At 39.1% G+C, this 18,712-nt stretch overlaps 1 protein-coding gene across 1 annotated transcript in view; it reads left to right on the top strand.

The window, feature by feature from the left end:
• Positions 1–18,712, top strand: part of LOC139717918 (gamma-aminobutyric acid type B receptor subunit 1-like) — a 307,083-nt gene that overhangs the window by 265,411 nt on the left and 22,960 nt on the right. The window contains exons 8-9 of the mRNA XM_071629404.1: positions 1,251–1,314; positions 10,509–10,586. Of these exons, the coding sequence (XP_071485505.1) occupies positions 1,251–1,314; positions 10,509–10,586 (142 nt within the window). The remainder of the gene's footprint in view (positions 1–1,250; positions 1,315–10,508; positions 10,587–18,712) is intronic.

The raw sequence follows: 18,712 nt of genomic DNA, 5'->3' as shown, positions 1-18,712 counted from the left end.
GGAGAAGCAATAGAGAGAAAAAAAAAAGTTTGCCTTTGATAGCGTGATCAGCAACCACGTACTTGACTCTGTAAATTCCAATTACGTTACATCAACACAGAAGCAATGTCTTGCCAAGAAGAAGAGATATAAATGGCAGTGTGTGAGGATATGACTCAAACTGTCCACACAATGCCAGTCATTCATTGAAAAACAAAGTCCTTTGTAAGAGTCTCCTCCAAACTCAGAGTAATTGACTAAATAACATCTCAAGTGATTTCCAAGTAGTAACCTTTCTTCCTAGTCGTGACACTCTAATGTTTCTTGAGGAAAGGATCTTAAACAGTGACAAATACTTGGATGTGTATTATGTGGGGATTTTTTTTTCGTGCTGACTTCACTTAGTTTCATTTCTCATTGAGACATGAAAATCAAATCTTTTGTTTCCATGTACCCTTCGGAACTACATTGCAGCCATTAGTTAACAACATACTGATCTACTTTTTCCAACCAATCTGAATACTATTCATTCATTAAGTCATTAAATGTCTGTGATAATAATTCATTCTTACAAAAAGAAATGTATATATGAAGGGTTTGAATGGAAGAAAGATAAATGTCAGTTTCATTTTTTTTCAATGTAAGGTCATCATCAAATAAAGAAAAATAAAATCTCTTCAGTGATACTGCACTCATTACATACAAAGATTTTTTTCGAAGATGTTATCAAAATTATATATTTTAATCATATTCTGTGTTTTTCAGTAGCTTTAAGCTCAAATACCTTCAAATTGAAATAAAGATGGATGTGTATTTTTTTTACATGTAAACTATCATGGAGAGCACCACAGGAATATTACTAAATCTGTATCAGCTATTTCCTTTCAGTATGGATTGCAAGTCTGATTTAAATCAAGCCATAGTTATATCAAATCAAATTAAATCACTTCAAGGATCATGCAATTCAATGCAGATTCAGTTTACATCATTAACATGACCAATACATCTGTGTTTTCTATTACTTCCATCAAAGGTGATGATGCCACTCAGATAGAAATTCATTTATTCATTTATTTATTTATGTATTTATTTAATCATTCATTCATTTATTTATTCAATAATTCATTCATTCATTCATGTATGCATTAATCTTACAATTTGAATTTGTTTATTTACTCATTCATTTATTTATCTGCTTATTTGTCTATTTATTCATTTTTCTATTCATTCATTTGTTTGAATGTTTATTTACTTATTTTTGTCCCCTGCAGGGTACTGTGGCCTTTACTTCCACTGGAGACAGGCTGGCCAGAACTCAGATAGAACAGATGGTTGGTAGGTATCTAACATTCTCATGCTCATGCTAAGATGAAAGTCTTATCAACAAAAACTTCATCAAAGAGTGGATAAAAGTGTAGTTGTGAATAACAAATTCCACCTTTGGAGCTTTAAGAATGGATGCAAATCTGATTTTGAAAATGTTTGTCTCACTTCGCATGTTTTGTATGTGTTTCGTGCAGATATTCACTCGGATGAGAACATGGCGTAAGATGTTCAGCTGATGTTTTGAATGATTGATTTTCAAATGTACTGTGCTTTCACTGAGTCAGCTACAAGTCATTGCCTATGATTTGTGCAACTTGTATTTGGCTTATTTGGATGTATGTAACCTTGAACCATAGTAGATGAGTTGTTTTATGGCTCCATAAAATGGACAATTTGAATTAAAGGGAGGTAGCTGACAGCTGAATTATATCAAATCATATTTGATTTTGTGAGTCACTACAGTTTATGGATCTGTTTACGTAACATCATTGCAAATACTTTCAGTTTGTACATGTTTATCCATATATCTGTATCACTGTATTTTTCTGTCATTTAATCTTCCGCTCTATCTTTATCAATATCTTTATCTTTATGTATATAGATATGCACACATATACTTATATATAAACACACATATACTAGTATTAATAATTGTGTGTTTTATCTTTAGTTTAATGTATCATTCTTTGTATATAGTAAGAATGACCAAATGCATTCAAAACATCTTAAGAAAGGGCTAAAATACTTGCTATGCAATTGAACTTGAGACTGGAAAGAAACCAATTCTTCTTGAGGTTGGTTTTATTGAAATTGACCAAAAAAAAAAAAAAAAAGGACCGGGCTGATGCATTTACAAGTGAAGACAGTGTCTCATCAGTCAGAAAAGCAGAACTATTTTTGGATCCAGTACTGACAGGTCAGACGTTGCTGCATCTCCTAAGAAATGTATCATTCTTTCATTTCCTTTTGCAATATTCACTATAATGGCTATAAAGTAGGTCTCTCTCATAAAGATTGCAGCTGTTTAAGATGACGGCTACTTTTTAATGCCACTCTTTGGTGTTAGTTCTCACACAAAATAGGCTCTGTAAGTGCTGAAGCTTTCCAGGATTAAAAAGTTTTATAAAATGTGCTTTAGAATCTCTGCAGTCTGATTGGTCAGTTGTCATGCATTGATTTTTACTGATCCACACTGAGCCATGCGTCCGTTAAAATCCGAAAGCATGACTGAAGACTTGTATAGTGTTGTAGGTGTACCGAACGCATGATGGGGAAAATTGTGGTATTTGATGAATTTACAGGCCAATTTTATCACACAAATGATGCACAAGCCTATTTCGTGGATCAGTGAGAATTTGATGCTCTCGTTTAACTTTGGATCAGTCTAAAACCAACTCGCTGCACTCGTGATTTTAAACAGTTCCAAAGTTAAACTCATGCATCCAATTCTCTCGGATCCACTCTGTCCTATGCATCATTTGTATAATGAACTATGAATCTTTCTTGTATTGGATTTAATGGCTCTTGAGGTCCATGATCTAACGCAAGATGGCAATCAGTCATTTTTTAAGGGTTTTTCAAGTAATTTCGTAGGAGATAAAGACAGCGAGGCAGTGAATTTTCAGAGAGAAAATGCACATTGATCTGGAAGAATTGTCCTCCGAAGAGAGTGAATTGATCTCATTGTAAAGAATGCAGGAAAAGAGCTCTAGGGGGAGAATGCTCTGTGAAATGTGTGGATCGGATATCTCTCTGAAGTATGTTCTACACAAGACATGATGCTTACACGACATTGGACCAAAGTGAGAGAGAAAGAGTGAAACAGAGGCAGATTGTGAAAACTTATTACCCCAAGATCCACTGCAGACTGTGTTTCTTTGCTTCTATTTATGTTATTTCTGTCATGGCTAGTATCTGTTATTTCGTTGAAAAGAAAAGCAAAAAACACCCCCCCCCCCCCCCGAAAAAACAAACAAACACAGGAAGTAGACATACCTGCTCTTCCAACTATTAACTCTTTATGTGCCATGGTGGAAACCCCCTGTGTGCCATGTCATTCTGAGACATGAAGGTAGTCATGCTTCGAGAAAGAATTATATTTTTCCAATTTGTATAACTTCTACAAATTTCTGTTAAGATGGGCATAAATAGTAGGCAAAGTTAAAGAGGAATGCCAAGCTTTGCTTCGATATAAATTGTATGACGACCCTTTTTCCCATTTTTTCTTTTGAATGACCAAATGCGACATTACTGTAAAGGCATGACTTTTGCACATAAAACCGTGACAGAAACTTAGAATGTACGATCAAATCTAGTTGGGAAGACCGTGATAGTCAATCACCACATAGAATGCAAGCCGTATATGAGAGGAACAAAAGCATGAGAAACGCTTTCATTGTGCCGCGGGATTAGCAGTAATTAGCGGTTTATCGATCGGTCTTGGTGGCTTTGTTTGTTGAGTTGAATATGCGAAGTTGGCACGCCGTCGACTGAGTCGGACGTGCGAACATGGCACATAAAGAGTTAAGAGTAAAAAATGGTGCTCTCTGATAATGGCTATCACCAGCTTGTGCACCTGCGATTATCCCCACCCTTGTCTGTTTACGTCATCAATGATTGCGGGAATTTGCAAATCTCGTGCTGGTTTCAAGGAAAGAGAAACAGAAAAGGTTTGCAAATTTATGCATTCTGGCTGAAAGATCTCATTTGTAATTATCAGTTTCTCTGGGAGGCAGGAGATTGGAAGGGTTGCCATGACATCGTGTTTCCTCACCTAGCTGTGGACTACCCAGTATGAGTTGAACTCTTTATGTGCCAGGTGTTAACCTCCTGTTTGCAGCATTGTTCTGAGACAGCAATGTAGTCACTGTTTGGGGGAAAAAATATGTTTTTCAAATCTATGTAACTCACAGAGTTTCTTTGTATACCTGGATATGTAATGAGAAAAGTTGTAGAGAAAATGCCAAGCTTCGTTTTGATGTAAATTGTGTGAAAAATCTAGGATTGCTTTCAAATGATCAGTAGCTACATTATTGTAGAGGCATGACTTTTGTATACAAAACAATGACTGAAACTTAGAATTTACTCCGAAATCCAGTAGGGAACACAATTTGATTGTCAATCATCATATAAAATGCAAGCTACAAGTGACATGAATGGAATCATAAGGAACGCTTTCATTGTACTGTAGCATTTGGCGATTTATCGATCAGTTTGGGCGAGTTTGTGCGTTTGAGCAGAATATTTTGATTTGATTTGATTTATTCATTTCAACACAGTAAAAAGGCTGCTATCAGCTTTGAAGCTGCTTTTCAGCAAGGCTGTGTATAACAATTTATAAAACTGAATAAAAAACAGAGGAACAGGTACAAGAATAATAATAAAAGAAAAACTGACAAAACACAACTTAAATAGCATACAGTGAAGAGAACTAAAATTGGAACAAATATGAGTACAAGGCACACTGTTGTGAACTTGGCACACTGTTGACTGAGTCAGTCCTGCAAAGTTGGTGCATAAAGAGTTAAAAAGCACTTGTTGATGTAGACAGTCACTGCAAGGGATGGCTGGAACGTTCACTGTCTACTTGGTGTTCATCAGTACATGCATTACCCCCGCAAACACCTATGCATTAAAAACAAACAAACAAACAAACAACTTTTCAAATGATTTCTTTTGCTTTTGGTAGGCACCCTTATCAAGCAGGTAATAAAGTATGATATGATACATAAAAGTTGATATTTGCTGCATGATGATTGCATTGTGATTTTTCAAATCACTGTCTTTTTTTATTTCTTTATGTTATCATACATATGTGCACACTACTAGCTTTGCATTTAGAGTTCAAATACATAAAGCTTGCAGAGCAACCACTGCGAAGATTTTATTGTGCATTTATAAATCGCATCCCCAACATGTGATACTTTCCATGATGGGGGGGGGGGGGGAAGATTCTGCATGCAAGGAACTTTACGGTATTACAGACAATATATCAGTTGATATCCCCAAGCTCTTTTTACAAATTCTTCCCCAATGGCAAATTGAAGATGCCCTATGCATGGAAAGTAGATCATGCCCACCGAAATTTGAGGAACGTCACCATAACGTGTTGCAAAGCTTGAAGGTCATTTCCTTTATCTTACATACACAGTTTAGATAATGAAGGGAATTGTGGATTGATAACTTTGGAAATCAGGGAATTTCCCTCAAATCACCTTGAGACTACAATTTCATTTTTTTTTATCATTTTGCTGTGCTCAGTGGTGGCCTTCAAAGTCCCTAATGTGAAATCAAATTTTATCTGTCCCCCTTTTTAGCTCACCTGAGCCAAAGGCTCAAGTAAGCTATTGCAATCTCTCTCCGTCCTGCGTCCGCCGTGCGTCATACGTAAACTTTTTACATTTTCACCTTCTTCTTAAAAACGCCATGACAGATTTTCACCAAACTTGGCAGGTAGCATCCCTAGGGGGATACAAGGGGGCAAGGGGGGGGGGGGGGGGGGGGGGACAAAGCCCCCAATTAATGAATCTTTGAAAATATTTTTCTCCAGTGCTATGTGCAATTTAGATGGTGAGCTTGTGATACTCAGGTGAGCAAGAGACCCTTGTGGTCTCTTGTTTCTAAATGAAAGATAATCCCAAATCCTTGAATACTGGGCAATGAAAAAACAGATTTCTTCTTTTTTTCAGGTGGAGTGATCAATGTTCATTAACAGGCAATCACAGTTACATTTATCCTGATCTATTAGACAGACAACATTTACGAATTAGGAAAAGCAAGAAATGGAAATGTACTTGACCTGATTAGCATTCGCATTATACGTGGCCTGTTTTTTCCATTTCTCATAGATGAAATCTGTAACGCAGTTAGCGGTGCTCCCTGAAGCAATTTACTTCATGCACTGTATGATTGCTCCGAGCAATACCAACTTCTATAATCGGGTCTTCACCATTCTCACACGTTTGGTCAAACTGTTGACCCACATAATTGTGATTTAAAAGTGTCAGAATTGATTACTCTCATGAGAAAAGAACAAATTCTGTATTTTCCTCATATGATTGAGTTATGAGAAATGTAAAATGCTAGCCAGCTTGCCCTCATGGTGAAAGAGGAAACAAATCAAACTGGGACATAAGATGGAGACAGAAACTGGACTGGTTGCGTCACAAATAATTGGAGCAACCGTGAGATGCTGAAAGGAACAGTGGAACACTCCACGCTTCTGGGTAGTATTTACACGCCCTGGAAGTGTGGGTGAGGGAATATTCTCCGGCCAAACTTTGCAAAGAGACGTATAGCTGCTGCTTTCCAATGGTAGTAGTTAATCATGCACTGGTCTTCTACCACGGATCGTAACAGAGAGAAGGGGGTAGGGATGGGCGGAGGGACAGCAGTAAGCAATGTCTTTTGTTCCGAGTCACGTAAAGTGAGGAAGAAACCAATCACTTTTTTTCCCCCCGATGCTCTGTGGGCTCTATTTCTGTAGACTTCATTTCATTCCCATTCTGTGCGTTATTTGTCGTGCCCTTTTCTCTCCACGCCCCCCCCCCCCCCACATTTCTCATTTTCTCTTTCTCATGCAATGATCAAATGCATTCCCATTTATTAGCTACCAGCTCTCCTTAGACTTCAATATTTCATTAGCAATACCCATCCTAGCCAATTACACAGATGAATTATTTAGCTTGATAATGCCATACACTATGGTTGCGGGGGTAATTCCCTTGGCAGTAATTACTTGTATGCAATGCATATGATTAGATAATACATGTATATTGTATATGATGTATATTTGTGACTCTGCACCTCAAAACAAACAAAAAGTCGCCAGACATGAATTTTTAGTTAAGACCATATTCTGAAAGAGCAGACTTTAAGCTTTAATATGATGTATAACTCAAATCAAATGGACTCTCCTAACCTATCTAAATGTTGGAAAGAAAGCACAAACTCAGGAAAAGTGTGAACTGGGAAAAGAGGCTTTGAAGTACAGTGTCTATTCAAGCGCTTAATCTTTACCAAACCGTGCTGGCTGTGCGATGAATGGGACAAAAAACAGGAAGTTAACCACCAGAGTAACAACAATGAAGGGATTATCAGATTAAACTGAGATTAAGTGTGTCTCATTAACACTCTCTGTCCATAATTAATGCCAACTTTCAAAGCAGTAGCACTATCCTTTCAAAAGTTATTAGAGTTGAAAGTGAAGAGTGTGGACAAGGTTTTTCAGAAATGAAAAAGGAATTCTAAAGACACACCTAATCACACTAATCTTCCAAAAATGTTCGAGATAAACTGCTAAAAAAACACACTTTCCTGCCCGTTTTATGATACCAAATTTTAGCATAATGTAAAAGAAGACCCGCTTTTTCAGAAAATATGAAAAAGTCAAGTTCGGCTAGGTTGACCCATTTCACTTATTTTCAGTCCTCACGCAAAATCAGTGTGTGCGACTTTAAGTTCGTTTTGAGGTGCACAGTCACATTTATATGTGCGTAAATTGGTGTGTGTGTGTGTGTGTGTGTTTGTTAACACCGTCATTTATATAGATTTACATAACACTATAGAGCATGCACACACACACACACACACACACACACACACACACATACACACCTGCCCACTCCCTCAACCCTTCCCATCCCACCTCCCTATACACTTAGACCCCGTTTATAGCAAGTGAAAAGGCCGGGCTCTGCCGCCTGCCGAGCCCTGCCTTCATTTCATTGTAAACGCACAAACTTGGCCAAATGTGGGGCCAAAATTGGCCGTGCATTTGGCCAAGCTCTAGAGGTAGTCTCACTGTAAACGCAAACTGGGCCAAATGCAGTACCAAATTTAGTCTGGCTTCCATACCCTCTGCCCGCACTATTTCACTATTTAGGATATTAACGCCCTCAATGTCGAAAACTAGTATAGTGAAAGATGGTTTTTTCCTGCAAAGGATCTTTCCTTCGGCAAAGGCAGCGACTTCGTGGCCGCGTATAGTCCAGTTGGCAAAGGGTCTTGAAACCAGACTATACCAAATTGCATGTGTTTACAAGCAGAGCACCACTACGACAAAATATTGAAAGATTTGAATTAAAAGTCCAGGCTGAGCCAGGCACTGTAAACAGACAGAGTTGCCGGGCTCGGCCCCACAATTGAGGCTGGGCTCTGCCGCGGCTCAGCCCAGCCCCACATTGTAAACGGGGTCTAAGAGTTTTGTCTTTATGATACTTTTAACAACCAGTAATTCCTTTCATGCCTAAACAAGACAAAAGCAATATTTGGGGAGATGTATCATTTGGTGTTATAATGGCAGAAATGTACATTGAGTCATAATGGAACTCCCTCCCATCTTTCCTACGTGAAATTGACAAACTGGATCACTTCAAAGCCTTACTCAAAACTCACATTTTTCACTGGACGTTCAATTGCTAACTGTCTAGGAGGAGTCTGCGCCTTTGAATGTTTCTATAACAGATACGTGGCGCCATACAAATGCTGTAGATCATCATCATCATCATAATCATAATCTTACCCTTACACAATGACTGTGGACTACTGTCCCCTTCTATTGTGTGGTGTGCACACTTTTCTGAGTGTCATTTTCAAACAATGCTGTAAGAAAAGGAAGCTTTGCACAAAATGTGTTTACTCCACGCTGGGCGTATTTCAGTGAACTCTTCATAGTTTTGCAGATGATAATGTTTCACATCATTTAACTGATTATCTGACCATTAATCAAAAAAAGTCATTTTCACCAAATTTAAGATATGAGGTCTTGTTGCCTCAGTGATGATATATCAGGGGGCATTTCATGAAGCATTTTGGTCGAATATTTCTCTGACAAACTGTTGAAAGCTACTGAAATCCTTGCATCTGATTGGCTGAGAGCAAATTAGTCCGTCAAATTTGTCGGACAAAATGCTTCATGAAATGCCCCCCAGATTTGAAAATGCTGCAATTGCTTTTCTCTTGTGCTGCCATCTTGTTTGGACATCCCTTTGATGTGGTATTGGTGCTTAAAAAAGCTCTCCTTACCATCTGATGAAATCTTTTGTTTTTTCCTTTTCTTGACTTCTTAAAAAGTAAGTTCAGAATTCTCTGTTTTGTTTTCTTAGGTCTATCTTGAATGTTCCTTGTCCCCTTTATGCCTATATTTCCTGAACTCCACTCATTTGTTGTTGGTTGGAAAGCGTCTTTTTCCCGCTCTTGTTTCAAATTGTCTTCATTTGAATCAGGACGCTGGCTGGAACTTTTCTTTAAAGCGTGTTTGCCACAAACCACACAACTCCCGGAGAAGTAGAATGCAGCGTAGCTGGCAACTTGGAATAGATGAGAGTAGATAATGGCCTCCGACAATGACGAGCGCTCTCCCCTCGACGTGCGAGCGTGTCCGGGTGTATATCGGGAAGAAAATCCCAACCATTATGTTATCATGTTTTCCCTATCAATATCCGGAGAGTTGTTGCGACACCAGCACCCAACAATTCCCCCCCAACCTGGTATATATGTGGATTTATACATCTGCATTTCACTCTACCTCGGCCTCTCCTTTGCAAGATATTTTGAGAAACCACTTCGCGTCACGGAGCGGATGTGGGGATGGCGTGTGCCGGTGCGAGTCAGCCAAAACTTCGATCATTTGATCAGTGAAGAAGACAGGATTTAAATCCTGTGCTTTTTCCTCTTCCCCCCCCCCCCCTTCATTTTCCTTTATTCGTTTTGTTCCGTGAAGGAACTTTGGAAATATATAACTCGCTGCAAAACTGCAGCCTTTTTGTTTTCAAGTTCTATGTGGTTTGGGGTGTGTGAATGTTTGTGTTGAAAATGTGGGTATGTGGTGGTTGGTGTGTGAGTGACAGCTAGCCAGCCAGCCACAGTCATGTGAAAGTGACATTCAATGTACAGCAAAATGAGCTGGCAAGTGACTGCATCCCTCTCTCCCTGTTTCTACCTACTTTTCTCAGATTTTTTAATTTCCTCTTCTTTTGTTTTATGCCTCTCTTTATTTTTTTCCACTCCTCTGTTTGCAGTCTTTTTCATTTTTTTTTCAATTTTCATAAATTTGTTTTACACTCCCTGTATTTTTTTTCTTATCTTGTCATCGTCATGCCATGTTTAAAGTTGTTCATGTCTTTATACCATTCTCAAGCCCTGACGTTCTTACATTAATGTGTACTTTTTTGGTCGCACTTTTTTCCCCTACCCTCTTGCAGATGGGAAGTACCACAAGATTGGCTACTACGACTATGCAAACGATAACTTGACGTGGTTGAAGACCGACCAGTGGCCGAGTAAGTAACAGAAAATTAGTGTAATGCATTTGAAGCTATGTATATTCTACGAGACTTGTGCACTATGTGAATGGGTTGAATCTGGAGCGAGCGCTCATTTCAGCCATCGTTGGATTGGCAACATCAGAGGAAAACTGGTATGTGAGCTGCTCATGCTGGTGAAATTGCGGATCCCACCTGCGCATTGATATTCATAGTTTCGTGGAATGAGGACTTAAATGGAATGATTTAATAATGTTTACGAGAAGGGAATTCAGCAATAGACCTACATCCTAGACCTTGACTTTGACAAGGAAGAAAAGTGTAAAAAAAAAGGAGTGGGGGGGGGGGGGGAGAACAGTTGTTATAGTTTCTAAACTATGATGGCAAATTCCTACTGAACTGATATTAGCTGGCCTATATAGTTGAAATATGTAAATAACGACTAACGGTAAGCCTCTATTTGCCAATATCTCATTTGTGTAATTGCTGCATCGCGTACCACATGGCCAAGAAGAAGTCATGAAGTATTCATTTTTGTTTTTTCTTGTAAGACTTCAAAGAGTCGATTTGTATGCATATCAGGTGTCCACGCTCCTTCAGAAATTGGTCAAGATTGATGGCTATGATAATTTTCAATTTCTTTTCAATTTCCATAGTCTTTAAGGTTTTCCAGTGAGATATATTTATCCTACTGTATCTACAAAATCCTGCTACAGACATGGTAGGGAACCAAGTCATGAAAGAAAACAAACAAACAAACAAACAAACAAATAATCACATGTACACACACTTTTTAGAAAACTGTCAATCAAGTGTGACTATGGTAGCAAACAAGAGAGAAAAAACATGCAATGCAATGAGTCAATTACATCAAAAAGAGCATTTTACCTCACACACACAAACGCACTAATATAAGTTTAGATTTTAAAACATTCTTCTACTTGATATTTGGTACCAAAGTAGTTTATATATCAAATTTCCAGATTATGACAGAATACCAATTTTCACATTTTTCAAGTCATCTAGGTGGGAAGATAGGTGGAATAAAAGAGACAATCACCTTGAGACAGAAGTATATAGGTCAACAAATAAGTACTATTTACATTCATGCTATACATATAAACCAAGAATATACAATGTAGATAAAAAAAGGGGGCACCAAAACCCTCAACTCAGCGAAGTTGACTTATAGAGCACTTTTGCACTAGGTCTATTGGAATATCCATACGGGTAACCTTTTTTTCAGCTTTGTTGATATATGACCCATGGGTATATGTGACCCGCTCCAACAAAAGGATCCAAAAGTCGGGGGAGGACAATTTTCTAAAAATGACACGATTTTATTCTTTTACTCTTCCACTTTAATATCGTATATAACATGACTCATAAAAGTACTTGGTTGCGGAGATATCGATGATTTTATTAGCGCATGTCGAGTGGTTTAGGAAATCAGCGTTTCGATAAAACCACCTTCAAAGTTTTCCTTCCGACGCTATCATGATCAAGGAGAAAGAAGCCGGTTTTCACCGTTTGACAATAGAAGGTACGCTCCAAGCAACCTCCGCGATGTTCATTCAAGCTTAGCGCCAGCGGTCTACGCACGACCAGTCAGTAGCAATGATGCCACGCACTGACCAATGAGATCACCTGATCCCTCTTTGCTAGGGGCGGAGTTTAGCTGTGGCGCTAAATCCAAATCTTCGGACACGTTTCTGTTCCGTTGAAAGTCGGAAAATCATGGCCCAGAAAAACACTATTTTCTTGCTTTTCCTTTGGTCATTTAGCTTCAAAATTTCGGCAGATGATAGACGATACATCAGACCACAAAATTATATCAAAAACTGAAATCCGAACATTTTGACCAATTTTGCTGATCTGACTTCAAACTCGATTTTCTCGGCTCACCCGTCAGCGACTTTAGGATCCTTTTGTTGTAGCGGGTCACATATATTCTGTCCTGGCATGGGAGCACAACTCTGTGAAAGCATTCAGACTTGCATGGACAATATGGCAGCTCGCATTTATGTATGATAGTGATTGCAGGGCCTTCTGGTAGAATGGCATCATCACTGAAAAAGCTAAACCCTGGATAAAAATAAAACATACTGTCATAATGATGATGGTGATAATAATGATAACGATAATATATTGTTATGATTATGTGATTCTCATTCTGAGGCCATATGTGACCCTGCATCACAAAACCAACAAAAGTGTTGCCAGACATGGATTTTTAGAGCATATTCTGAAAAAGCAGACTTTAAGCTCTAAAATGATATATAACTCTAATCAAATGGACTCTCCTAATCTATCTAAATATTGGAAAGAAAGCACATAGTCAGGAAAAGTGTGAACTGAGAAAAGATGCTTTGAAGCACAGGGTCTATTCAAGCATTTAATCTTTACCAAGCCATGCTAGCTGTACGATGAATGGGACAAAAAAACAGGATGTAATCCACTGGAGTAACAATATGGAAGGGATTATCAGATTAAGGTGAAATTAAAAGTGTTTTATGAACACATTTTGTCCATGATTGATGGCAACTTTCAAAGCAGTGGCATCATCCTTTCTAAAGTTATTAGAGTTTAAAGTGAAGAGTGCGTACAGGGTTTTAAAGAAATGAAAAGGGGACTCTAAAGACACACCGAATCACACTATTCTAAAAAAAAAAAATGTGTTTGAGATAAACTGCTAAAAAACACACTTCCCTGTTTGTATTATGATCCCAAATTTTAGCATAATGTAGAAGAAGACTTGCTCTTTCGAAAATACGAAAAAGTCAAGATTGGTTAAGTCGACCCATTTCACCTATTTTCAGTCCTCGCACAAAATCAGTGCGTGCGACTTTTTGTTTGTTTTGTGATGCACGGTCACATATGGACTTTTGGCAAGCTTTGAACACTGTGAGAATAACATCTGCAGATCCACCAACTAGTGTTTTTATGATAGATAATATGTGTGTGTTTACCATAAAATCCAAGAAAAAAAAGTTCCTGAAATGAAAAAAAAAGCGTATTCTTAGATTTGATCAGCATGAATAGTGTGTGGCATTGTGACAGTTTTGCAGCAAAACATGTTTTTCACTGTGTATCAGTATGTGTTTTGATCGACAACAGACCCTAGCTTCCCTGGGTCTGTATTGGAATAAAAATTGGGCCAAATCACCATGCACTTAAAAGATGTCATACCGACTTCTAAAACACATTCATACCAGATCTTTGCAGTATGATTTTAAAAAAAAGTATGAATAGTATTACGAAGAAAATGCTCAAAGCATGGATCTGGCATTCAAGGGCTAATCATATGGCTTTCACGATAGGCCTGCAAGTATTAACCCGCTGAGGACGAGTCCCGAGTATACTCGGGCAAGCGTCTTTGGGAAATGCATATTGTAGCAAAATCAAACCGTCCTCAACGGGTTAAGACAATCTTTTTTTTTTTTTTTTTTTTTTTTTTTTGGGGGGGGGGTTGTGTATCACTGTCGGATATCCATGTGAAAACACTCTAGTCATTGGGGACAATTTCTTGTTTGTGTGAAAGCTGGTCCCACGAGGGGGCTCTCCTTAATCAGTGTCAGCCCAGTTTTCACTGGCCTGGTCTTTGGCTTGGCTGGCATGGTCAAATGTGCATGGGATTTTAGAACACGCTGATTAAATCGGGCACTGGGGCTTGAGGAGCACTGATGGAGTGATCGGCAACCAATTTTATGGTCGGATTTGAGAACTTCTCAAAGTAATCTCACCCCTTTGCGCATCGTGGCGGGCATCAAGAGCTGCTTCTGTTAGTCGTCGAGATGGAATGAAAACAAACATGGGGTATATAATGACCTGCTCACTCATTATTGCTGGATCAATGCTGATATGCTCACCTCTGTTCCCAAAGATTCAGGAATTTTAGCAAAACAACAAAGTGGACCAAGTGCAAGGAGGATAACTAGAACATACGGTGGTGTACTGTACTCTGTTCACCGACCGGTTTACATGCTGGAATGCTTCTGTGCAGATTGGCACAGATGTCCGGAAACTAATTGTCAACGAACAGAGATTACCTAATTCCCCCTGCGCCACGTAGTTCCTGTTGGACTAAAGGACATTGCTATGCACCCGATTTGAGCCTGTTAAACTTTACAATTAGGTCAAGTCTGAATGGATTGCATAAAGCGGATGGGTAAAAAAAAGCGTGGCAAGTTAAGCTGGGCAAATGAAAAGTTAACTTTGGCTTCTCCGGCCCCTTTCACATCCTGACTTTCAACCCTGATCTTAGGGTAAAATGCTCTTGGCATGTATTCACTTCATTCTTTAGTTGCTAAGACTGCCTCATTTTGGTGCCTAGACTTGATTTCCAGTTGTTTCGCCACTTTTCCTATCACTCATTGCACTGACAGAAATCTTTGTGCATTATCTCCCATGTGGAAATGCATATATCCGCCAATCTTGTGCTAGATTTGAAAAGATTAAAGCATGATGCCCCCTATTCATTCCCCTTAAATCTTACTGATTGTACATTATCATACATCATCAAACAGACATGATGGTTGAGTTTCATTGAGATCAGACACAAAGTAGGATCAGATCATGCCATTTTTACATTTTATGTGTTTTTACCAAACAATGATTTTGGACACAACCTCATATGCCATATGTCATCACCTCACACCTCATTGTTCATATGTAAAAAAAAAAATGTTGTAAAACCAACTGTAGGAAAAGAAACATCTCTGAATTGTAATACATCACACAAACGGCATGTTGTAACACCCCAGCCACTTTCAGGTAGTGCATTATGGATACATGTATGTTTCACATTAGCAACATTCAAAGTGCTTGTTGGCTTCTATAGCCAGATAAGAAGCCCACTTTCTCACTCCATTAACCACACATCTTGACAGCAAGTGAGAGTATAAGACAGAATGTCACAAAGTAAGAGTTACAAGGCGTGAGAGTTGGAATACACGACGGATGAAATACGTACACTTGTAGCTGGCCAGAGGCAATAGGGAGAGTGTGGCTGCGTTGGAGCCGCGTTCACGCAGGCTTGGGGGTATTCAACAGGAATCATGATTTGGGGATGCTTGGAAAAGAGGATTTGCACTTAGCTGATGTTTTATCAGGCAAAAAAAAAAATATTTTGACATTTTATCTCTATATGTTTTGTTTGTTGGTTTGTTTTGTTTTCCTTTATGGGGCATCCCTCATATAGTAATGACATCATCTTCCAGAAATACTCTCTTTTGGGCAGGTGATCCTATGGGATGTTTTATGGGGTCATGAACCACACCCGCCCCCCTCTTCCACCCACAGAGAGGCCCATCTCATTATTGATCATCCCTTGGGGAGAGGAAGAAGGAAGGGGGTTGTTAGATGGGTGGAGGGGTTGAGTGGAAGTGGTGTAGGAGTGGGAGGAAGGAAGCTGTTCATGAGACATTTAAGGCATGTTCACATTCCAGAGTGGGTATCGTCTTGGATGGGAGGAAACATTACAAAGCTAGAGATCCTCTCACTCAGCGTGCAGTCATAGGGAGAAGTGCAATCAGGGCGTTCCAAGACCAGCACCCCAGGCAGAAGTGTGGTGTGTGCAGAGCTTAGATGTTTGTAGATTCCCGCTCTAATGCAAAAAGGCTTATGGAATTTATGCCAACGCCTTCAACAAAAATGTTTGATTGCAACTGATTGACAAATTTCCCGACACTAACGTTGATGTAGGGCAATTCGTCAATCAGTTGCAGTGAAAACGTCGTGAGGGGAGAATGTCATGAATATGAAAAATTTTTGAGAAGAAGATTTGTTTGTATATGTGCGTGCACTCATTGAAGTTATCTGCGGTGTAAATGACACTCGTATCAGTAGGTAGGCTATAGTCTCTTTTTTTTTTCTAAAGATTTCTCAGTTGTGTGTTTACAGCTTCTAAATTTTGGTATGGATGTCAACCATGCGGGGAAACATTTGTGCTGGCCACTCCAAAGAAGTTGTCTTGTAGGGCAATAGGTCTAAGTATTGATCCGAGACTACCCAAATGCATACAAGTAAACATATGTTCGAGGGGGGACGGTTTAACCGTGGCTTGCAAAAACCTGTCTGGAAAGAGCCCACAGCTAGTATGGCGGCTGATATCAGTGAGTAGCAATCTACATGTACTTGTTCCAGATTTTGCGGCCAAAATCTTTAGCATGTGCCATCTTTAAGGTCATTTGAAGCTCTTCTTTTTTTTTTCCTATCTTGTCCTGAACACATCTCTTTCCTTTTCTTTTCTTTTTTTGTCTCAAACCGTTCAGTGAGGAATGTGCGGCTGTAGTGTTTACGTCACGTTTGGGAAGGGGTGTTTTGTGGTGTGTTTGGATTGATTCATGTTTGATTCCATGTTGCCAAGAGGGAGGCAAAAGGAGTGGTAGGCAAAGGGGTGTAAGGGGGGAGAGGAGGGGTGTGGGGGGGGGGGGGCAAGCAAGAAGGAGACAGGATGGTAAAGAGAGTGGGGGGGGGGGAGGAGCGAGAGATGAGAGGGAGATTAAAAATATACAGGAAGATTTAGAATATGATGTAAGACATTAAAAAGGGTTCACGTTTGACACAAGTGCTTGCAATGATGCTAGTGCTGATAACTGTGACAGTGATAATGATAGTAATTGCTTTTCATTTGACAGTGTAATGATAATCGTGGTGATGATGATAATGGTAACAATACTTATAAGAACAAATGTAATCTAATTCCATTATATTGCAATGTGAATTGACTATTCCATTTTCCTGTTATTTATATGCATTTGATGGGGTTTTTTCTCGAAATACAAAACACAAGGATTAATTCAGAGTGAAATATTAGGAATTAAAAAAAAATCTTCTGATTGCAGTGAAACAGACTTCAAATCAACTTTGCATTTAACCCTTTAAGAAATTAGGATTCCATGAATAATGGCCTATGGTTCCCTAGAAGGTACAGCAATATTGCTCTGATTACGACAACATTCTGAATTATGTAAAATAGTTTGCTGCAAGTTTATTTTTGTCTATTGCAAGTTATGTGTATTTGAAAGCCTATTACGACTTTACTAAGAGAATGATGTGTCATGAAAATAATTCTGACATACTTTGTTGACCTTTGAACTCTTTCAAATTATGTAATATGAAAACGATAAAATGGTAAGGCATAAAACTATAAAAAAACAACAACAATGAACGGGTGGTTTAGGTGTCTTAGGGAGTAATAAGGCGGGCGGTTTCAGGCGCTTCATTTACTAATGGGTGAAGAAAAATGTGTAAAAATGATATGATACCCGCATATCATCCACCAGATGAAACCTTCAACCTTGAAATTATTCTACGTTATTCTGGAAGAGCAGTGTAAAGATTTTCAGAATCTCTGATCTAGGTGGTCCCTCCACAGCATCAAAACCTTTGGAACATTAATCCATTCCAGAAAATTTCCCCTTACTAATCAAAATGGACACTGTGCTTACAGCCCAGTGACAAACCTCCCCCTCCCCCCCCCCCCCCTCCTTCTTCATTTTTGCACCCTTTTAATCAAACTTGCACCCCTGTCTAATGCTTGGCTGCAGCTCAGTTTGCATTTTGTCAAGTTAATACAGGGAGCCCTCGCGTGGTGATTTTGCCGCCAAACCCTGGAAATGGACAACTCTGCGTGTGAAAGTCTCGCGCTGGGTAATTAAGAGTTCCCCTCGCTGAGGCAGTTTTTGCCTGGTCTCTGGCTGCCAACTGGTATGGCTAAGTGTCGCGAGGTCGGAAAAGGGAGAGGGGGGGGGGGGAGCTCAGGTAAACCTTGGGATTTACACTGTCAGCTGTGATGTCACCTGAAATGGGTTTGCCGGGTCTAGGAGGTAAAATTAGGAGGGTCTTATAACCTTGGAATGATTAAAGATCTTGTCAGGAAGCTGGATTCAGTTTTGTTATCAAATATCACCTTCCCTTTTCCTAACGGTAATGGCAGCATTAGGACAATTTTCAGCTGTTCAAAGAGCTAGCCAAATATCTACTATGTGACCATTTTTCCCCTTCTCTCCCCTACCTATTTTGCTGAGCACATTCAGCAGTGTATACACACCACCTCAAATTTCCTCTCTCTCTCTCTCTCTGAGTATATCTCTATCTCTTTCTCTCTCTCTCTGAGTATATCTCTATCTCTTTCTCTCTCT

The sequence above is a fragment of the Diadema antillarum genome, unplaced genomic scaffold (genome assembly GCF_040938485.1).
Source record: "Diadema antillarum isolate AM-2024a unplaced genomic scaffold, OU_Dant_1.0 scf00000085, whole genome shotgun sequence".
Lineage (NCBI taxonomy): Eukaryota > Metazoa > Echinodermata > Echinoidea > Diadematoida > Diadematidae > Diadema > Diadema antillarum.
The sequence above is the reverse complement of the archived record's forward strand: the minus strand, read 5'-3'. Positions and strand labels throughout refer to the sequence as shown.